General features: G+C 41.6%; 1 protein-coding gene across 1 annotated transcript in view; it reads right to left on the bottom strand.

Moving 5' to 3' along the window:
- Nucleotides 1-23607, bottom strand: part of crebbpa (CREB binding lysine acetyltransferase a) — a 66146-nt gene that overhangs the window by 25033 nt on the left and 17506 nt on the right. Inside the window, exons 2-12 of the mRNA XM_020621002.1 lie at nt 21535-22253; nt 11358-11537; nt 10674-10941; nt 5570-5683; nt 4002-4259; nt 3565-3664; nt 2282-2419; nt 1887-2004; nt 1579-1750; nt 1198-1260; nt 603-724 (exon numbers count right to left, since the gene is read on the bottom strand). Of these exons, the coding sequence (XP_020476658.1) occupies nt 603-724; nt 1198-1260; nt 1579-1750; nt 1887-2004; nt 2282-2419; nt 3565-3664; nt 4002-4259; nt 5570-5683; nt 10674-10941; nt 11358-11537; nt 21535-22253 (2252 nt within the window). The remainder of the gene's footprint in view (nt 1-602; nt 725-1197; nt 1261-1578; nt 1751-1886; nt 2005-2281; nt 2420-3564; nt 3665-4001; nt 4260-5569; nt 5684-10673; nt 10942-11357; nt 11538-21534; nt 22254-23607) is intronic.

Genomic DNA, 23607 nt, shown 5'->3' with positions numbered 1-23607 from the left:
TCCCTGTGTTAGGTTCAGATTTGTACTTAACAAGCAACAAGCTGGACTGATCTAGACTCAAACAGAATTACACATTCATATTAATGAGGCCAGTATTAATACAAATGCTGAGGCCAAAACCAATATGATTGTGCCTACCTCAGCCAAACTGAATTAATGGATAATAATAGATTAATATTTAAATTAGTCTCTACCGCACTTCATTACCAATAAAAATCTCCATTACCAGGGACTGAAATTGAAACATGACCATGACACACACACTGTATACACAGCAAGTCTGCTCTTTACAAAGACCTACTATAAGGGCAGTGCTTCTGTCTCACACCTTGCTTCCCAAAAGCTGGTTCTAACTAGCAGGTGTTTTGCTTTTTGTTACATGTCCACCAGGTACAGTGACTCTTTTCCCCTGAAAATCACACTCTTGAGTTGACCAGTCAACTATATTTTTTTATAAAGCCGAGGTACCTTGTGCAGACAGCCAGAGTGTGAATTTACCAGCAACAGAGCGTTAGCTCATGTTACTTCAAAGTACCCTTGTGTGTGTGTGTCTATATACGTGCTGTGATTTGTGTGCACCCTCTCCTCCCTGCCCTCCTCACCGCTGGAACAGAGCTCATGTTCATTTGCTGTGGATGGTTCATGGGAGAAGCAGCTCGAGCTCCCATGGGTGCCTGGGATATCTGGGTGGTAGGCAGAGCCATGTGGTTGAACTGGCCGATTCCTAAAACACACAGCGGACCACAGTGTTCAACAACAGATGCACACTTTGCAAGAAAAAGTACAGATGCATGACATAATGTCGATAATTTTTTTTGTTAATTTTATACAATGTTCAAGCTACACAGTTAAATCAGCAATATACAGTCAGGCTGAAATAGAAATAAGCATTGCTGTAGCATTCCTGTATTCCCCAAGCCTATTTAACTCAAGTATAAAACAACTGAAGCTAAACTACTCTTTTTTTTTTTTGTCCCTCATTATTGGTTCATTTTCTACAGCATTTTTCTACAACCTTTGTTCTTCTTTTGTCCTTTGGCTCATCTTTTTCTGGGCTACTTTCATTACACCATATACATTTTTTGAATTAGGACCTTGACGGCTTTCTCTACAGTCCATTCTACCAGTTTTTTACTCTCTCTCTCTGTAATCTGATTCCAAAATTAGCATGTGCAACATGCTACATCCAAGATGTACCTTGTGAAACTTGCATGCGATTCATGATCTGATTTGGCATGTTGGGCAGAAGTACAGGTCCATCTAGAAAGTAAAAAGAACATAACCAAAAGATAGATAGGAGACATAACCACCACATTATTAGCTATAAATTAAAAACTACAAGAACATCCACTGGCAATGTATAGTTTTCACTTTACGGGTTTTATGGAGTTAGTCTCACTGTTAAACTAACGAAACCAATAAAGCTTCTGGTAACATGACCAGGGCAAGATGTGGGCAAGTACAGGGTAAGGGAGAAGGTAGAATGCTACCCAGGTGTTCTCAGCGAAGTAACATGCTAATTCAAATACTATTTGAAATTTCATCTGAAATGCTGTCCTTGTAAACATTTAAACTCACTCTGTGGCCGTGGGCCCAAGGCATTAGGCTGGGGAATACCAGGTTGCTGAGTACCCTGGGCAGCCATGGGTGCCTGGTTGATGATCTGCTTCTGTAGCCTTGAGCGCCTCTTCTCCTCCAGTTCCTTTTGGATTTTGTATATTTTCTCAGCCAGGAAGTGATAGTACTCATCCTACGAGGAGAAAAGTGTGAGGTGATAGAAGGAGATAGTAAAACTAACAAAAAATAATAATCACGTTGTGTAATTTTTCTGGTAAGATGAGGGATCCAAGTTGTGACCCGGTTGAGGCCCGCTTCAGAAAACATACCCGGCTGTTAGCTGACTCGTACATATCCCCCTCCACCTTCCTGGCATAAGCCACCAGGTTTTCCATTCGCCTGTCCTTGAGAGCTGCCGGGTCAGGGGTAGGAAATATGGCTTGTACTCTGCCACAGAAAAAAATAATTTACAGCAATGAAAGTTCTACTACTGTGCTTATTAGGGCTGTCCCGAATTTTTGGGCTCCAGATATTCGGTGGCAATAACTAGCGAATATTGGAGCTAAAAGTGACAGCTGGTATGGCCTCACTAGTTGTCATTTTAATCAGACACAGTGACGATCAGCAAAAGCAGAGGTGGGATACTCAGATATTTGGGTCAAGCCCTAGTGCTTATGACCTTGAAACTAAAGTCACCATCTGTCCAGCAGTAGCGTGCACTTACAGTTTGTGTACCAGGTGATTGCGCAGGTCCTCAGTGACGTGCTCATGCCAGGCTTTTCTGGTGCCTGTAGCAGAGATGGGTGCTGCTGTGGGTAGGTTGCCCAGTGATCCCACAGCTGACCCATCTGACAGCAGCTGACTGGGGGTGGAAAGGAGGAAAAAAAGGTGAGATGTTACATAAAGTGGTGCTTGAAAGTTTGGGAACCCTTTGGAGTTGTCTGTATCATAGCATAAATATGGCCTAAAATGTGATCAGATTCTCATGCAAGTCCTAAAGCTAGATAAAGGGAACCCAAACAAATGAGACAAAAACATTAAACTTATTCAAATATTTATTGTGGAACCTTAATGCAAAGCAGGGCCAAATCATGATACTACCATCACAGATGGGATATGGTTCTTATGCTAGAATGCATTGCTTGCTCATCACCAAACATAATACTGCTCATTAAAACCAAAAATTTCAACTTTGGTCTCATTCGTATACAAAGCACTCTCCAAAAAAGTCTTGTGACTTATCCATATGGACTTGAGCAAACTGTAAACAGGCAGCTACTGTATGTTCTTTTTGGAAAGTAGTGATTTCCTCCTTCCACCTCTGCCATACACACCATTGTTGTTCAGGGTTTTCCTGATGGTGAACTCAAGAACATTGCCATTACGCACTGCAAGAGAGGCCTTTATTTTCCTAGATGTATGGTGCTGAATGGTCTTTATTTGTACACATTCTGCCTGACAGTCAACTAGTGGAGTCCAAACCATTTCCAGCTTGGTGAGCACCAACAACTCTTCTTTTAAGGTCTTCAGAAATCTCCTCTGTTCAAGTCATGACACACTTCCACAAATGTGTTAAGATCAGCCTTTTTACATGCAGGTTACTTTAAATTCTTTAAATAAGACAGGGCCTCACAGACTCACACCTGATTGCCATCCCACTAAGTGGGACACCTGACTCCAATTTTGCTTTAAAATGAATTGATAATCCTGAAGGTTCACATACTTTTGCCACATACAAATGTGTAAGATTGGATCATTTCCCTTAATAGATAAATAAGAGCAATGATTTATTCCATTTTATGTCTTTATCTAGCTTCAGTACTTGCATGAAAATCTGATCACAATTTAGGTAATATTTATGCAGAAAGAGAAAATCCTAGAGGGTTTGCAAACTTTCAAGCACCACTGTATGTACATGTATAGTGCAAAATTTTGCCAGCAACTGTATTAAATGTATAAAAAAAAATATCAGTGAAAGCAGGTTAGTTCTTTTTGGTAGAGACTGACTTGTTAGTGTTGAGTGTGTTGGGAAGGGAGTCTGTGTGCAGGTTTGTCTGTTCTGAAGTGGTCACGCCCATTGTCGCACCTCCTAGAGTCATCTGGTTACCTGTAAATACAGAATGCTGTGAGCAAACAGCTCTGCCTTGGTATCAAAAGCAAGATTAGTACATACAGCTTTGAATGGCGGCCAGGCCTGTAACTGAAGTGCAGTCTACACAGTCAAAACATTAAAATGGAAATTAGATTGCAAGTATTTAGAATAAGAGCTTTGTGTCTGAACAGACAGTACTTTTGCAAAAAATGTAATAATTATGATCTATTTGGGATCTCTGTAATTAGGTGTGCAGTGAATGTACAGGTTAGTATATATATAAACCCAAACTTAACAGAGGATGAAATGTTAGAAGCTTGGAAACAATCATAGAAAAAATCTGCCTGTTTACCAAGTGCATTGATGGGTCTCATCTGCTGCGAAAGCTGTTGTTGCTGGGCCTGTGTGCTCTGTGCCCCTGCCGTCTGTCCTGGGCCGGGGGCCTGCCCAGTGGCCTGGCTGCTGTATGGCAGCCCAAGTGCTGCATAGGCTCTCTGCATGGAGCTGGGGTCTATGGGGGCTGAGGTATTGATGGTGGGAGCACTAGGTTGGCCCACACCAACTGAGGACATGGGGTTCTGGAGGCCCGTATTGGGAGAGTTCAGCATGGCTAGGGAGAGAGACAGAACTGTTAGGCCAACACACAATCATACTGACTTTACTAATTAGCACCTTGCAGGGCTGCTTGCTCTGCTGCCGCACCAGCTAGAGTACATCAACAAAATGCAAATGCTGATACTGTGTGCCAAGTCCAATAAATCTGACAGGAATCTTTTTCAGTGAAAATATGCAGACTACCTTAAAAATAGCACATATAAAACACATGCATTTGCACACTTTGACCTATGGCAAAATGAAGCCCTAACATGGCCACATGATAAAGTGAAAACATGGATATTAGGCTTAACGCTTTAAAAAGCAGTCAAATGAACTGCATAAATCCCTTCAAGGGACAAAGCATTAGCACATTTTTCTGGATTCAGGCTTTGGTCGAACAAAAAAAAAGTGTTCAGTTTGTGCAAAGACATAAATTGGAGGAGGCAGAACAAAGAAATACTGCACACTGTTTGCATTGGCAGAAAAGGCGCACGCCCTGGTATCAACATGCAAGCCATGCAAGGACAGACCAACACTGGAATGCTCTAAGTTTTTATCTTTTATTTTCTTCTCTTATATCAGGTGTGTCAAACTCAAATACACAGTGGGCCAAAATTAAAAACTGGGACAAAGTTGCAGGCCAGGCTCTATATTTATTGAAATATTGAATACAACTGAGCATGTTTTCCCTTCTCTCCAGATATATAATGCTAAACATTTTCATATGGAAACAAACAAGTTGCTTACACATTAAATTTGGAACAAGCAAAGCTTAATGTTATAAACACATGAGAAATCAAACTCCAAATAAAAAACACATTATTGTTTTGTGAACATTTTCTGCCATGAAACCAGACTTCTTTTCATCTCCTCTACCTTCTGGTGCTTCTGCTTCATGTCCGGGTCCTTGTACTTGTATTGTTTTGTTTCATAGTGTCTTGAAATCTTGGGAGGGGTGGATTAAATTTGCCCGAGGTGCCTGGTAGCATTAGGTTGCTAATGAATGTCAACAGAAGGTGCTTGCGGGTCTTGATTGACGTGCCAACGCGCTAGCAAAGCATTCTGGGATTTGCAGTATTAGCGGTGCATTCGATATATACTGGCGGGCCAGCTCTAAAAAACATTTGAAATGATCTCGCACACACACTCACTGCTTCCTCCCACTCTCCCTCCATCAGACTCCCAAATAATAACTGAGGTAAAGATGAGGCTTTTGTAAAACAAACCCAGAGGTCACCATGTCTAGATGCCCTGCTTGTGTTCAGTGTGTGAACTTGATGATAGTTAAGTGACATTGAGCTGGAGCTTGCTACTCATACTTACGCTGCTGGGTGCGTTTGTCACTGGCGTTCTTCAGCGGCAGGCAGACGGGACAGTCATGTCGTGTGCAATTTTTCCAGTGGGAGATGATCTGTCTGGATGACGCACAGTGAGCCACTGCGGAGAAAAACAAAGAGGGGGAGAAAGGTTTAAAATCTTTATGCTGACAGTCTTCTGTATTTGGTCAACACAAGGGATGGGCACCATCACCTGAGATCAATATCATGGTGGTAACATGTACACCAGTAATAACAGATTTTAAAAAAGCTATTTTTCAACAGTTTTCACATCTAGTTATGTTCCAGACTGTTTACTTAGCATGTGCCAACATGATCAACATGGCCAATATGTCCAGTGCATCATCTGAACCCGTTCTCACAGCAGAAGTCTTCATGACATTTCAGTCACTTTCTCTTACACTGGTAAATCACACAGCTTTAACCTGCCAGCACAAAAACAAGACTTCCACACTTTATAAAACACTTCACAAGGAAGGACAAAAGCACTTGCTGACATGCAGTGCTCTATGAGTTGAGATATGATTTTGCCATGAATCATTTCAGGGCTCCAACCAACATTACATACCAATGACATAAGCGCCACCAAGTCTGTCAAATGGTAGCACCAGTGCCAGATTTGGTGGCGCTACTTCTGTTTAACTTTGTAACATAATAGAAAGAATATCTTTTATCCAGATTGTTTTACATTACCTTGCTGTCAGGTATGCATATATTTGTGGGCGACTGTGGTTCAGTGGGTAAAGCAGTCGTCTCCCAACCGGAGGGGGGTTAGAGGTTCGACTCAAGGTGCCTGCCGTCCACATGTCAAAGTGTCCTTAGGCAAGACATTGAGCCCCTAAATTGCCCCCATGGTTAGAGCCATCGGTGTGAGTTGGCGCCGCAGATGGCTGCCTCGGTTTTGTACCGAAAACAAATTCCTTGTATGAAACATACTTGGCTAAATAAAGGTGATTAGATTAGATTTATGATGACAGTAAAAACTCTGTCTCTATGATGTCTACTGATGAACTGGACACACGCTTTGAGGGGGAAGTTGGACGGGGCAGGTGTGAACCAACACCTGTCGGCATGGACCATTAACTACCTCACTGCAACTGCTGCAGACCACCACGTGTCGGGCGTGGTGGTCTGCAGCACAGGGGCGCCCCAGGGGACGGTGCTTTCCCCTTTCTGTTCACCCTCTACACGTCAGACTTCAAGTACAGCTCCCAAACCACTGTCACCTACAAAAGTTCTCTGATGACAATGCCATGGTTGGATGTGTGTGTGTGTGTGAGTGTGTGAGTGTGTGAGTGTGTGAGTGTGTGAGTGTGTGAGTGTGTGAGTGTGTGAGTGTGTGAGTGTGTGAGTGTGTGTGTGTGTGGTGGGGTGGGGGGGATACAGGGGGGTTGTTACTGACTTTGTGAAGTGGTGTGAGGAAAATCGACTGGTCCTGAACACCAGTAAGACTAAAGAGATGGTGACTGATCCCTGGCAGAAATCACCAGTACTCACTCTGGACACCTTTAAATGCCTGGGGGTTCACCTTAACAACAAAATGGATTGGACTGAAAACACTGATGCCCTGTACAAGAAGGGCCAGAGCTGCCTCCACTTGTTGAGGAGACTGTCCTTTGGTGTGCGGGGGGCACTCCTTCAGACATTTTATGATACTGTAGTGGCATCTGCTGTTTTTTATGCTGTTGCGGGCTGGGCAAGAGGTAGCATGGACAGGGACAGAAAGAGACTAAACAAGCTGGTCAAGAGAGCTGGGTCTGTCCTGGGCTGCTCTCTGGATTCCATTGAGGAGGTGGCAGACCGAAGGATGCTGGTAAATGTAATGGTCAACTGAGGTGCAATACTCAAATCTTGGGGTAAAATGCATGGTTAATATGCACATATGTAAATTCTGTTCTTGATTATTCAAATACTTGATTCTGTCTATTTTTGAGTACTTTGAATTTATTTATCAGGATGTGTGTGCGGTGCTTGTTCTCATGGTGTTATGCTGTCTGTTCTCTATTGCCGCTTGAGGTACTGACATTTGTTTATCAAGATATGTGTGTGGTGTTTGTTTCTCATGGTGTTATGTTGTTTGTTCTCCATTGCTGCTGAAACACTGAAATTTCCCCATTGAGGGATCAATAAAGTACCTACCTACCTACCTACCTTTGCCATTTGTGTTCAGAGGATTTATTTGTTGCCTGGTTTTCTTTTGGAGAGGAATTTATGATGTAAAACTTGGTAAAATGCAGCTACTCCTGACATAAGCCCTACTGAAGCACTCAATCTGTTCGGTCCACACCGACTCTGACCGTCTCTGTCACCGTAACAGCTGTGAGCAAAGAGTAACCAGAAAAGCTTTGTTCATCAGGCTGGCTATCTACAGAGGATGAGGGATGGTGAAACAGAAAGCTCACAGTAACACCAAGACCCTGATCAATCATAAGAGAGATCAGTAAAAAGTTTGCATCACACAGATAACAGGTGATCTGTGTGATTTTTTTTTAACTAGCTGTCTGTGGAGGTCAGACAGTCCCGTAGCTTATTCTGTCAGTCCCGTCTTAAATACATTTGGTTGCAAAATGCGACTGATCACTCAGTCTGGAGCCCTGGATTTCTGTTTTGATTAACAACCCAGCCTGACTTCACACTGGAAATTTTCAATGTCATGAGTTTCCTAATAAACTTTGCCTAATTTGCCTGAAAATTAAGTTATATGAGAAAAATGTCATATACAAAATACTCCAAACTAGGACTCAAAAACTTGCTATATGAACATAAAATGAGGGGCCTAGTGGTCCTGTGAGAAAAGAGTAAAAAGGGCTAAAAGGTGAACCAGATGTGAGACCGAGTAGGTGATAGAGTTTAGAAAAAAAGAAATGCGTCTGCCCAAAACTCAAAGCTATCAGGTTCAGCTCACTGCATTCATTTCCAGTCTTGGAAGGGGGATAGTTTGGGCCAGTGGAACCGAAAACTAAAGCGTATTTCCTGGTGAGTGAACAAACTGAGGGACTTCATTTCATCTGTGGCTAGGCTAATGAGTTAGCAGACTAATCTGATGAGAAATCACTAGCAGGCTAAAATCAGTCTTGCTAGTAGCCTGGTACTTCTCCATGCTGCTTCTTATACAATTACTACATGGCTTCAAGGGTTATTCATAAATTAACATTATCTTTGAAAGAACACCAAAACTACTGCCAAAGGCTCACTCAAAGCTGTGCTGTCATGTTGGTGGCTTTTTTTGATTCAGTATGTGGTGACAGGTAAAGGAAGGGCCCCAGAAGTAGGTCCAAAGCCAATCCAAACACTAGTCATACTTCAGACTCCAGAGTCCCTCAGGCAAAAATGAACTAAGCCAACAAACATCTAAAATCTAAAATCTTAACGATGATAACTGAGCACTGGAGAACAAAATCCCTCTCCATGGTTATTTATGTGGCAGTGAGAAGCAGAGAACCTGAGTAAGAGGAAATGAGCTGACATGTCGTGATTGAAGACGCAGACTCCTTCAGACTTAATACACCTTGGTTTCGGAGTATGCTTGGCTCGAAATGTAACAAGTATTCAGATCCAAAAGCAGAGCAATGCCATGAAGCCAAATTTAAATGGGAGCAGCTTAAGGGGAAAATGTTCATCACAGCAATGATGATGGGGATAAAAAAGGAGAGGGAGAGAGCAGACAAAAAGAGAATGAATGGGGTGAGGAGCAGCAGACAGCAGGTAGGAGGTGAGTGTACTTTGACCTTCTGGGATGGCTCAAATCATTCTGCTTTGTTTTTCCACTGTATTTTCTGTGTGTCGATCTCCATTTAGAGTAGGGAGGGTCTGCACTCCCCCCACACATGCAGTCAAAGTTGAGCATTGAGCAGAGGGAGAACAGACCAAGTAAAAGATCACTCCACAGTGCAACAACCAGCCAGTAACGGAGACTGTATGAGCAATTTATCAAATGGCTGTTGAACAAGTATTGCACAGACTTGCAGAAATGTGATGTCCACACTGCACTGCTGTGGTCCACTCACTGAAGTCCCCATTTTACCTCTAAGGGCAGTGACACAACAAAGCCACAGTTGGCGGTTGGCTACTGTCGGACCGTCAGTCGGGGCTCATCTTCCTGGTGTGTCCTGCACCGTTGGCACTAGGTCAGACCCTGTTGGCGGCTTTTTGGCGGATTCAACATGTTGAATCAGTGAGAGAGAGACCACTCTGATTGACTGCTCAACCTCACGAACCAATGCACGTTCAGGAAAAAGCCTCTTCAACCTGTCACTGTAGTACCACCTCCTCAGAGGTGATGAAATTTAGCTCCTGGAATGCACCCCCAAAGTTGGCTGAGGTCAGTGGAAACAAATGCAGAACCCCTGAAATCATTACTCAGCTCAACATGGCTTTCTGTGTTCCAATGCAAACTAAAGAGATAAAAATGAGAATACCAAAGAATTTGTGATCCCAACAATTTTCTAGGAGAAGTGGTGCGCTATCTGACAAATACAGGGGTGCCAATAGTTTTGGAAAGGACTGTAAATGGGAAGTTAAAATTTCCAGCTGCTGCTGCTGGGAAGAAATCTTAACATACAAATATGAGATGACTTATTTATGAAAGAAAGTTGTTGATCCGATTATGATGTAAAACAATCGGGACTGTGACTGTTTATTTCCTAGTAATGCTCTAGATGTCATTCAGTTTACTTTTAACTGCCCACATTCAAGCGCACAGCTGAGCCCCATTCAAGGATTCCCCATCTTTTTTCCTAATAATGTTATAAGATTTATCATTGCTTGCCTGTTTCCCCTGATGTTGCAGGTGTTCTTTTCACCTACTGGTTTCTAAATGTGGTATATGTAAAATTCAAAAGTACTGTGATTTGAAAAAGTTAAACATCTGGCATGCAACTGCAGTTTTTCATTTTGATGTTTGCTATAGTGCTCTGACACTACAAGCTACAGAGCTTTTAAAATACTACACACAACTTTCAGACTAAGTAACAAAGGTCTAAAACCGCCCTCCTAATACAGCTGCAAAGTTGGGGAAAAATGTCCTTTTCAGCACCTACAAATTATCAATTAGTTTTCATCATCTGATAATGGCAAGAACTCCAACTCACCCTGGCAGGACTTGCCAGCCTGGCAGTGGGTCATGTGGTTGAGGACGTTCTTCATGGTGCGGCAGTGAGGCAGGGCACAGGCCCTCACCTCCCCATTGGCTTGCTCCCGTCGCTGGCACTTGTGTGCATGAAGCAGCAGGACCAGCTGCTGCTGGATCAGCTTGCGCTTCTCTGGATCAGCTGTGGGGCCTGCCGAAGGCACCGACACACCTCCGCCGCCAGCCAGGGGGAGCATCGCTGCCTGCTGCTGAGGCTGCTGCTGAAGCTGCTACATGGTGACAAAGACAAATGCATTAAATGGTAATGGGTTAAAATAATGCTGTCAACCTCTTATTGCTTGTCAATACCACCAATTATAGACAGACAAATTCTTATCAATCACTTCAGGTCAGCCAAATCAAGGTGTAAAACATTCCACAAGTTCGGCTACCATTGTATGTGAAATAAAAAACAAGAAAATTTCTTTATCCATAGTTATTAACTGTAGAATATGGTCAACACTGACACACCGCCTACATACAGGCATTATGAGTTGAAGACTTGCACAATCAAATGGTATAAATTAATCATGCTCGTCAATATTCAACTTTGGTAGCCTAAAAAGATAATATTCAAATAGTACTCTATTGTACTTTGTGCTGTTATCTATATTGTAATATCTGATTATGTGTAACAGCGACTAACCATGTTTGGCACACTAGTGACAGGAGCCCCTTTGAGCTCACTGGGGAAAGGAGGCAGGCTGTTGGCGAGGGAAGCTTTGTTCTGGAGCTGCTGCTGAGGGTTTAGCTGCTGGCCAGGCCCTGCAGCACCCTGACCGTAAGGCTGAGGCCCAAATGGACCCCCGTTGCTGCCCAGGCTCATCTGGAGAAACAAAGAGATGACAGAGAAGTTAATATGATGATTTTCCAGCATTAGTTTCACAGACTGACAGAATAAGCTACTTTACAATCTGCATTCAATGCCAGACTCAACTTGATGAATACTTTACCTTTAAAATACTTATCCGATATGCTTAAAACATGTGTAACTGGGGGATTAGAGCTCCCTGTCCCACCAGTCATTTACACATAGCCAGTCACTAACATCTGTTTAAACAATGATGTGACACCTTTAGCCAAACTGTTTCCATAAACAAAGACTGCACCCAGGCAAAGGTTATGTTTTGAGGAGTCCAGGGATGTTGTTACTATTTAGTCATGTTCTTATTCATCCACATTTATCAAAAACAGCACCAACATGCCAACAAAGGTTCTGCTTCCATTTCAATGCCTATTTGTCATTACAAGAGCACCGCTGCCAGTGCAGACCCATCATAGCTGCGCCAGGATGACTGAGCCTGGTTCAGTCTGAACCAGCCCACTGATGCTCTGGCACCGTGACAGCTCAGCATGACTTCCGGTATTGGCAGGAAAGCCTCCTCCACCCCTCCACTATAGAAACATTTACCACTTTTAATCCTGCTCTCTTCTTCAGCTAGTCAGCAGTGCAGTTCCACTAGAGTCAGCACAGTAACAAGCACTGCCATCATTGCTGCAAGTAGATTAGGAAGCCACCAGATAAATGCAGTTCCATTTCTATTTCTTCAATTAGCCACTATGACAGGTCATTAACTACAACTTGGCAGTCATATTTTCAAGATCCCGCTGGCTTGTAGAACAAGCTTTCACCTAAGAAAGGCTCGTAAACAAACCTCCTGCAGTCAGGGGACTCCCCACAGGCAGACAGCATATATCAAAAAGACTGTGCCTGAGCAATCTGGTGCTACTGTGCACCGATTTTCAGTGGAATTGTATTATGATTGGATCATACTGCGTTATTGTTTTGAACATTGCTTCCAATAAATTATTGGGTCAACAGAGAACTACTAAGACTTGCAGTCATACAGTTTAATAAATTGGGCATCAATTTAATTTGTGATTTTTAATACATTTGTCAAATCATGACATATGTAAATCTATTCTTTCCATTCCAGTCATATTGCCCTGGCCTATTTATCAGCATTTTATTTATTTATTTAATTCTCTTTACTGAGGCTGCCCTGTCTCTACAACTGTATTAACATACTGCTGCCAATGTTTTGTATGAATGGATGGTAATATTAGATCTACAGCCTCAGTGTGAATAGGTAGTTTGATTTAAGAGACACTTACTTTACTAGATCATCTGGTTATTTTACCTAGAGTTTAAGTTAACCAAATATTTTCTGTCATTAACTGAATTAATTTATTTTTTATTTTTATAACACCAGAAAAATCTGAAGGCCATTCATCATTTTAACAAATTAGAACACAGTGGGCAATCTACAGTAACTTAAAGTGAGGCTACTAAAAAAACCCAAATAATTGCTTTGGTGTTGATAAACAAGGTGAAAAAAAGAAGAAACCGTGTCAGATGGACAACTGAACTGAGACCTACTCAACGGAACTGGGAGCTGACAGTGCAATGAAGAGCCATGGACCAAAGGCCACAGAGCACATCTATGACCACTACAGATCACAAAGGGGTGCAACAGTGCCACTGGTGCAGAAAGACCGCACACAGTCCATTCCTCCTGGTGAGGTGAATGTTCCAGGATTGAGAAATCCCACATTCTCTTCAACATCTCCCAAGAGACCCCCCCCCTTCAAAACTTTGGCTGAAGTGGAGCTGGCAAGTCCAGTCTCCAGTGTGGCAACAGAGCGCGGGTCAGGCTTTCAGATCAAATTGTAACGACTAATCAACTCTGCAGTAGGCTACAGCAGGTGAGCCGAGTTCAATTCAGTTAGCCTAACTTCTTGTAAATGAGATGTTCATATTTTTTAGGCAACTGCTTAATTTTGTAGATTTGCAGTGTTCATATTTGCTTGTTAACACACAGCGGGCACAGTGTTTTAGGAGCCTCCCACTGTCATTGCAGAAAAAAAAGTCACCTGTTTCCTGTGGTGTTGACATAAATGCCTGCACATAAGCTTGTCCTGTATATTCATTATTTAAAAAAAAGAAAGGAAATGAACGAAAATCAAATGGTATTGAATATATCTAATGATTAAAAAGTGAAAATTAAAATGATGGGTAATAATAAATTGTCCATCACAATTACAGACGAGAAAGTCTAGCATGACCTGGTTTCGGAGTTGAACTTACAGAAAATTTACTTGTGATATGGATATAAAGTCAAATGCCAGTTTATTAGGTACTAGTTAAAACGTACAGTCTAACCCAACAATCCAGGAATAAACCTTCATGAAGGCAATAACGTTCAGTTTTTGTTGAAACTGTTAGAGAGGGGATTCAACTGCTGCTGTTGAACAGTGCTGTATTAGAGGCCGCTCACTTATCGTGAAACAGAAAAATTAGCTTGGTTGCACTGTTCAGTAATTTGAAAAATAGTCCTAAAATCCATCATGAAAAAGAACCAAGATAAGATCGTGGATCATGATCCTGCCTAAAGAGCGCGATACAATATTTATGACCTATTGCCCACCCATAACCCATTATCGCCCAGCATCAAGAACTGTGACCGCACATATTAAGATGTCAGGTGCCAATGGGAATAAAACCTGTTAGTGCCATGCTTTGCTGTTAGCAACAAGCGGCTGCGCTCTCATCCACAGAGCTGCTGGGCAGGCCGGATCCCCTTAGGCTGTTGACACCGTTCCAAAAGTCCAGATAAAAAAGACCCAGCTGAGACGACCAGACACTGGCAGCTTTTCAACACAGTTGAGCAGGAGGACACACACAGTCACACACACGCCCTCTGCTCTTCCCACTCAGTCCCCCTGCTCCGACACACTCCACAAATTGGCAGGCAGGACTGTTGCCAAGCCTCAACTATTCAACTGGGCTGCCCTCCCTTCTTCTTCCTCAATGTGCTCGCCCTCTGTCATTCTAACTGATTAAGTCCTTTACAATACCTGTCCTTCCCTGTGTGACTGACAGGGCAAGCAGCCACCCAGTAAGGCAGAGAAAGTGAGGGGAGTGTTCATGCATATACAGTAACAAAAGAGCATAAATGCCCAGGAAGAGATTTACAACCTGTAATTAAAGCACAATAGAGGAAGCCACACACAAAAACTGGTTTTCTCCTCTGGTGACATGATAATCACGAACAACCAGCTGAGCTTACGACATACACACACCCAAACACACCAAGGCCAACCCCTACAAAAACTGGCAATTCCCTCTCAGATACTTCTACATCAGATTTTTTTTATTGTCCTTGTGGTTATATCATGTGTACAAATTATGTCTAATGTCTACAAACTATCAGAGAATGAATCTCAACACACGCATTCACCATCACTTTCAAGCTCTTCTTTGTAGGGTGTAGCATTCGCCCATGTGTTGTGGTTACACACTGCTTTAGTGTCTTGGCTCTGACATACAGCCAGTAAAATAGATGGCTTCCTATTGATTCCCTCTGATACCACATCGGTGGCAAGCTTATGTATAAGTAGCCAATTACATAATGAACTCTCTTACACAAACACATACACAATTTAGAGTCCCAAGACTAATGCCAAAAGTGAGAGCTGCCAAGTGCGGAGCACAGATTTCATTTCTACACAATCAGTGCACTGAAAATGTACAGAGAGCGAGAAAGACTGTGCAGATAAACTAACAGAGGAGGCAGAAAGGAGCAGTCTGGAGTGTGGGAGACTTCAGTTAAAGGATAAGGCCAGTCGCTTTCTATATTAGTAGTATTTTCAACAGCTCCCATACACAGACTAAAACCAACAATGAACTGCCTCTACACATGGGTAATGTCTGCCAGTCTCAAACCTGGATTAGTTTAGTCGTCGGTGAATAAAAGTAAAAGCTCAAAAATAAAAAAGGAGCAAATTGTGCAACGCTATAAAAATAAAATCTGTCAAAAAAAAATTCCTAAAGCAAACAAGAGGACAATGAAGAGACACCAACATTGGGGTTTTATGTTCCCATGTGTTAGTCAAGTGAGCAACAGCATTCTGGACAAACTGAAGACAGAAATCCCAAAATACAGAGCATTTCGATAGTCAATCCTAGAGGTGATAAAGGCATGACCAGCTTGTGCATCTTAAGGGCACTATCAAATGCCACCCCTATGTTTTTTGTTTTGTTTTGTTTTTTTACATGCGGCTTCAAGTAAATATCCAATGGGCCAAGGTTACACAACTGGGACTCCCAGACAGCACACACTCCACCTTACTATCATTAATGTGTAAAAGATTTAAAAAGATAGACAAGTTTTAATATCACGAAGGCAATCAAAAAGGGAAGTGGGAGATTATTCTTCTAAGTCACAGGTAAATAGGCCTGAAGATCATCAGCATAACAGTGAAAGGACAGGCCATATTTCTTAATGACAGAACATAAAGTAGATACAAAGAAAATAACTGGCCTTGGGGAATCCCGCATGTGAGAGCAGCAATAGAAATAGTCCTCAATGCAGACTGAGAGCCATGCCCACCATTTAAAGCAAGCAGCAAATCATTTGAAGAGCAGATTCTATGCTATGGCAGGATTTAAATCAAGACTAAAATTTTTCAAGAATCATTATCGTCAAGAAAAGACTGCACTTGAATTAGTACAATGTTCTCCAAGCTGTTGGAAAGAAATGGCAATTTGGAAATTAGTCTAAACTTTGATAGTACCAAAGTATCTTTAAAGTCTGTTGAACCACCGCATACTTAAAGACAGACCTGGTGTCTGGTAGAGGCAAATCTGTCAGAAAACAGTGCAACTGAAGCCACTTAAGAAAATGACAAATCATCGCACACATAGATTCATGAGAGGCCAGATTCTACCAACTACTTTGTCTGTGAACGCACTGTTCAAAAGTGGAAAAATCAGAGAAGGCACATAACTGGGTTGGCACCATTGCCAGGCCAGCAATGGACCACCTCCACCTCCTTTAGCCACAGTAAAATGGAAAGAGGGAAAAACCAAAAACTTAAAAATGTACCTAGTGGAGTTTAACCACCAGTGGTGCTGCTGAACAATATTTAATCAGAGGGTTAATTAAGTGTTTGTATCTCATGGTGACCGCACATACACAAAGATGCAGGGGACAATGTCACCTGATGTGGGGGTGGGCTGGGGGGCACTGCCTGAACACTCACCTCTTCTGTCCTCATTTGTCCCGCCATGTTCACTCTTTATATGGAGGCAGAGGCTTTGTTCTCACTGCCATCAGATGGCTAAATGCCTTTTAATAAGGCAAATGAATAAAAAATGATAATACATAATGTGCAATACAATAAGTTGTCTACTGTAAGTCTAAGTCAGCTTTTTAATCTATTTTATTAATTTAAATGTCTTTATTCTGTGAGACTTATTTTTAACAGTCAATCATCAGCTCCTGAGGAGTTGGAAGGAAAGCAGACAAACGGTCATCACCACGCTGACCAAGAGCAGAAATGTTCTGGACAACAGTTACTCGTTTGTGTTGTAGGCACATTTGATAGAACGGAGTTCTAACGCGTGTAAAATGCACTCTGAGTTGGTCTTCAGTGTGCCTGTGCATGTGTCTTGCCATTTTGTTTTACAGGCTTCCTGGGAGAGTCACTGTGGCACTTTATTAAATGATTGGCTGATCTGACTTTTTAGCCATGGCGGCAAAGATTTTGGCACGACAGGGCACCACTCAGAAATGTTACCCGCGGAAACACTGAATGCTGCAAGTACAAGGGTGATGAAATACATAATTGTGCCCACTGCAGAGGTTTCTTTTCTTTTTTTAATTGCAACACGAAATAGCACATTTACAGGAGAAAGGACATAGAAGATAAGACAAACATTAACAAAAGAGACAATTTAGTTGTGTGAAAGTGTGTAGTGTGGATGTATCCAACTCTATGCAGTCTGATATTCAGTATATATTAAAGAAAAATTAAATTAAACCAAATTAATAAATTCAGGGGAGAAGCAGGGCGGTAAATTTTAAAAAAGACAAGGGGAGAGGGAAGCTCAGCAGGGTGAGGTCGCTCAGGGCACCAGGACAGCAAAATCCTTGTGTTATGGTTAAGTTAAACCTTCCCTTTGTTTTACTGTTTGTCGTGATTCATTTAATAGTTGACTGTTGGGACTGAAACAGCTCGCGGTCGGCCCCTGACCTTGGCAGGGAAGATATGACCAATGTGTGGTGTGTTCCCCTCCTAAACAGCTCCCAGACTTTGAGGAGGGAGCACATCTAAGAGGGTGTCAGCAATCCAGTGATGTTATATGCAGTTAAGGGAAAGGAAGCAGTGACCTCCCCCATGCTGTAAACCCTAGAGAGACCCCAAATTGCATGTCCCAGCTGCTAGGGAAAGGGCGGGCCCCAATACAACTACTGGTTTGTTGTTCATGGAGAAAGATGAATGGTAAACAAGACAGTTTGATAGAAAATGATGACTGTGATAATGCAATCGCAATAATAAATGAAAGTAAAGCAATATTGATAATATAAATATATACATATGCATACACACATGCATGTGTACACAGATGTACATGTATACACATTCATAAAACAACGAATTAAACAAATCAGTAAATAAAGAAAGAGGGGAAAGGGAAAAAATGAAAAAGGGGGGATAGGTTATATTCTCTGTTAATCTAGTTTGGTTGATAGGTGTGGCATACACAAAACAGTAGCACAGGCAATGAGAAATGAGGACATGGATCCCTGTGTCACAGTAGTACCCTTACAACAAGAACAACTAACAGCAACAACAGTAAAGATAGTAATAATAATCAAAATAACTGCCTCACTGTCAGTACTCCCATCAGTTGTAATAATGAAAGGAAGATGATGATGACGACGATGATAAGTAATACAGTGTGACCAGGCCAAAATGACAACTATAGAAGGACTATTATTATACTACAGTTATTACTATTATCATTAACTAATGTTAATAATGCTAATAACAACAATAATAGAACAAAAGCAGCTTGTTGTAGTACTAGGAGTTTGTGGCAATGTGTATGGCCTCAGCCCCGGGTATCTTGTTTAAGTTAAGACTGGATAAAAATAGGTTCCAAGTGTCAGTAAAGATTGATATATTATTCCTATGGGTGGATGTTATTTTCTCTAATGTGATGTATTCTATGAGAAGGATGGTCCATTGGTTGAAGTGTAATGATTTTTTTTGATTTCCAGAGTGTAAAGATTGTTTTCTTGGCGATAGAGAAATAAGTGGTTTTATATTTAATTGGTAGAGGGTCGACTTCTGTGATATTACCGAGCAGACAGAGTGATGGTTATGGAGGAATTCTACAGCTCAAGATGGTGGAGAGTTTCTCTGTCACCACTACCCAGAGGGAGTAAACAGCCTGACAGGTCCAAGTAGTGTGGAACTAATCATTGGTGCAACCCAGAGTGCATTGTGAACAAGTATCTGTATCAATGAAATCCAACATTCTACCTTGTGTGATGCAAGTCCTGTGAATAGTCTTCTATTGTATAAGCTGCAAGTTTATATTGGCAGTCATGGAGAAAATATTATTAAAGATGTCAGTCTAAAAGTCGAGGCTGGGGCACCAAAACCTTTTCCTATTTAGTCATAGGTATTGTTATGCTTTTATCTGTATTTGACATTAGTTTATAAAGTTAGATATCTTCTTCTTCAAGTTTGAAAACTTCATTATCTCCTCAATTAGCATGGAAGGGTGTACTGGGTTGTTGATTATATTGATTTAAATACTGACTTTAATTGTTGTTCATTGTTGGCTCTGGAGAAATTCCCCTCTCCCAACTCTGTACTTATGTATTGAATGGGGGACAAGCTGTTTTTTTTTTTTTTTTTTCCAAATAGGCGATGAAGGTGAGCGATTCCTTTGTGTTGCCATGTTGGAAAGCGGATGAGGTTGTTATGCAGTTGAAAAATCAGGGTTGTGCCAAATTGGAGTGTATCTATGTGGTGTTAATGATTATTTAGTGGCTTTGTTCACTTTCAACCAGGCTGTCAAGAGTTGCAGAGATTGTGATATTTTTTTACAATAGTTTATTTTCTTAATTGAGTATGATAAGAAGGCAAGGTCTGCAACTGAAGTATTCTTGCAATGCGTTTGTTCCAATTCTTTCCATGAGCTTTTATTACTGTCCCTCTGAATCCATTTAACTAAACATTGCAGTTCATTTACTAAGAAACAATGCTTAAAAAGTGGTGCTTCTAGGACACCTTGTGATTTCATATTTTGAAGTGTTGACAGGGAAAATTTGGGTTTCTTATTATTCCAGTAAAATTGTGAAGCAAAAGAATCAAGTGATTTGAACCATCTATCTGTGGGTGTCGGAAGCATTGAAAACAGGCAATTAATTTGTGATAAAGTTTTCATTTTGACTGTAGCAATTTGGCCAATGAGTGAGTGGGAGGTTGGACCAGCATGTGAAATCATCTCTCTTTTTAACAATGCAGAGGTTTCTAAAAACATAAGCATTACAGCAGAAACCCTAATGGAAGCAATGTGCCAATACAAATGGACAAGAGAAAAAAAATTGGGTCTGTAAATTACTTTATGAGGTAATAAAAGCATCTAATGTTTGGCTTTAAAAACACCGGTTTTGTGGCCATGCTAGCCAATCCTATGGCTGCAGTTTGCAGTTTTTCCATTGTCCACAAATGTGGAATGATGAACAATATCATTCTAACTGGCTAATTTGTTACACTGGATTAGAAAGGCATTAGGCAAAATGGGGACCAGAGTACCAACAAACACTAAGACTCCTTACCATCAAACTTACGGAGTTTGTCAGCCAGTAGTCTGCATGTTTCCAAATAGGTCACATTCATTTCTTTTCAGTGATGAAATGGTTCCCACCGGTGCTTAATTTGTAAATTATGAGGTCCTGGAATATCACTTGGTGATGGACCCGGCATGTAAATATGTGGAGGTTCCGGAATGAAAAAAGATTTTAATGACCAGTGCATTTATGTAGTTTCATTAAGGGAGCAGTTTAGAGGCAAAACATTATTTGTTGTGTTTGTAGCAACCAAAAAATCACATAAAAGACACAGATTTGAAAGTGCAAGTTATAAATGTCAATTGCAAGTGATACTAAATACATTAGAACTGCGAATCCATTTAATAAGCGTCATATCATATTTGGGGCCTTATTACTCCACTACACATTATTATATTCAGAGGATTACAGCAACAAATTTAAAGCACACCAGAAACTATATAATACATTAAATAAACACCTTCTGTTATTTAAAACAGCCCATAACAGTCATGGGGCAGGAGTCCTCTGTCATGGTATTCTGTGCTTTGCTTCAGTCCTTTTGAAATCCATGACCTCATCAACCTGACTTATACTAGCCTTGTCATTAACAGCTGTAGGCTTTAAAACTGGGCCCAGCTTTACCTGTTTAGGTTCTAATTTCTGACTAGCTTCACCCTGCTGTGACTTGAAATACTTCAGCAAATTCACCTGCCTTTCACATTTTCACTTCATGGCTAACACAGCTGGGCAGGCTGGTTACACTGTTGTCATGTAGTTAGCCTAACTGCCTGTTTTAATTGTATTTAATTATTCCAATTTTAGTCTAGTATGCTGTTGTAAAAGGCTAGTTGTACCAAAAGTAATAGACTTAGGACTTTTTATATACTGTTCATAGTATATTCAATTTGTTTCATATATAAATAAGGTGCCAGGTCCATCAAAATAGGTGTCAGTCACAATTTGAAGGGTGCTGGATCTGGCTTGTTACAGCACAAATTAACCCCTGGTTCCCACCTATGCCACAATTTACACATTCTATGACCAACATACTAATAATTCTATGCAAATGATGAATCACCACCAGAGGCATATTCCACATATGCCTTGATACACTACAGCCCTGAAATAAGCATGCACAAGAATACTCTACACTTAGAAGAATGGGAATAGAAAGGGTTTGTGACTCACTTTGTTCATGTTGCCTGCTTGCTGGGCTGCGGCGAGGGTGGCATGAGCTCCCATCTGCTGCCCGCCTTGGGTGAGCGTCTCTGCCAAAGCACTCCCTGCTCCCACTGGTCCTGGTGCGGCTCCCTGGTACTGCATGCCTGCCACTCCTGCACCCCGTCCTCTCCCAGCTCCAGGTCCGAGACCACCGTTCATCACTTGCCCAGGTTGGGGCTGGCCCCCCTGGGTTAGGAGCCCAGCATGACCCTGGCTATTGTTAATCATGGCCTGGTTGAATCCTGTTGTGTTCAAGCCCATTGCTGCAGCATTATTGTTGTTGTTCTGTCCTGTTACTCCCGTTGGTGTTCCTGCTTTTTGGGCCTGGGGGGATGGATGGTTGTTCGGGGAGCCCTGGCTAAGGGGGCTCTTACCAAGCGGTGTGCCCAACTGAGACCCCATACCACCTGGCTGAGGGCTAGCTGAGCTCAGTCCTGTGCCTGCAATACTGGAAGTGCTACCAGCTCGAAGAAGCTCCGAGAGCTGCTTGTGCTTGGCAGCTGCATCCTGGACAACCGGGGAACCAACACTGCCAAGGCCTGCTGGGGCAACAACTGGCCCACCAGGTCCAGGTGTTGCCCCACCATTTGAAGGCATTCCACCCATCATACCCAGATCTCCTCCATTAGGGATCAACTCATCAGGAAGGTCATTCTCCAAATCATCCCAGGATAGTGACCCTAGATCTATAAAAGAAGGAGATGAAAAAAAAAAAAAAAAGATCAGATTTTAAAGAAGTGTAAAGGTTTCAACAGTCCCAAAAAAAATCATCTTAAGTTATTGAATATATGTATTTCAACATGTCAGAATGAAAAACATTCACTGTCCTGTACCATAAACACCACACAAAAAGCATTCAGTGCTAAGTACTCCTATTTTCTCTATTACCGATGGCAGCTCAACCCACAACTGAACATATGACAGTAGCTATCAAAAACCCAAATATCCTCTTACTCTACAGCTGACCTCTCATCTCAGCACAAACATTCACAAACATTTCCAGTTATGAGCCAATATGCTAACTGGTGTTGCATTGTGGCCTTGGCCCCACAGTGAAAGACTGGAACAAGACACAGTGAGACAGCAAGCGTATTGCTGCTGGTTGGCTGACAAGAATCCAGCAACACTCAGTTTTTTTGGAGGAATATTTGTGTCACACCACCCAGAGGTGCAAGCACAATGCTGAGAGCTTAGGGAGCCGTGACTTGTGTGGGATGGAGGATGAAGACAGTGAGCAAAGATGGAGAGATGTATGTGCATTGGAGTTGTTCTCATCCAGGAAAACCACCTGGTTGACTAATCGGAGGAACCAAAACAAAAAAAACTTTTACATGATTGTGGCATTTTGCATTTAGTGTGTGACAAATGTTCTCCAGAGCGCTAATGTTACTGCACTGAACTGAGCTGCAGTGTGTATACTGCCAATCCGTGATCTCAATCTGTGAGCTAGGTGGGGCACGAGGAGATTTCATTATGATAAAGACATAGGGAAGAAGTGTTTCCAGCAAGAGAACACTCATGTTAGACATGTTAGGAGAACACCAACTCTAATAAAAGCACACAGCATCAGTGCTCATCAACAGAATGAAACAAGCCTACTGAAATCCTCGTCCGTTTTGATAGTCCTGCACTGAATTAGTGCAGCTCCCAGTGTGTACTGCCCTTTACCCGAACTGGATATCCTCAAGTGTCTTTTATTATAAGTCACGTTTCTTTTAATTTTTTCCATTACATTATTATATTGATGATGAGCAGAGGTCACATTAGACCTTTCTTCATTTTCCTTCACTTTGAAGGACAGGGTCATAAAAATTCATATTTTATTATTACCTGTAAATTTTCATTTTTTATAAGAAATGTTTAATAGGATTTAATTTTCATTTTTAATAAAATACAGAACAAGCATATGTGTAGCGACTTTATGTCCACACCACATGAAACAGATGACTTTTTTTGGGCAGTGACAGTGGAGACTATGAGAAACACTGCAGCCATTGTGTGTAAACAAGCAAATATGAATAATGCAATTTTATATACAGT

The sequence above is a fragment of the Monopterus albus genome, unplaced genomic scaffold (genome assembly GCF_001952655.1).
Source record: "Monopterus albus unplaced genomic scaffold, M_albus_1.0 scaffold252.1, whole genome shotgun sequence".
NCBI classification, from domain to species: Eukaryota; Metazoa; Chordata; class Actinopteri; order Synbranchiformes; family Synbranchidae; genus Monopterus; species Monopterus albus.
Note: the sequence above shows the minus strand (reverse complement) of the source record. Positions and strands in the feature narration are given on the sequence as shown.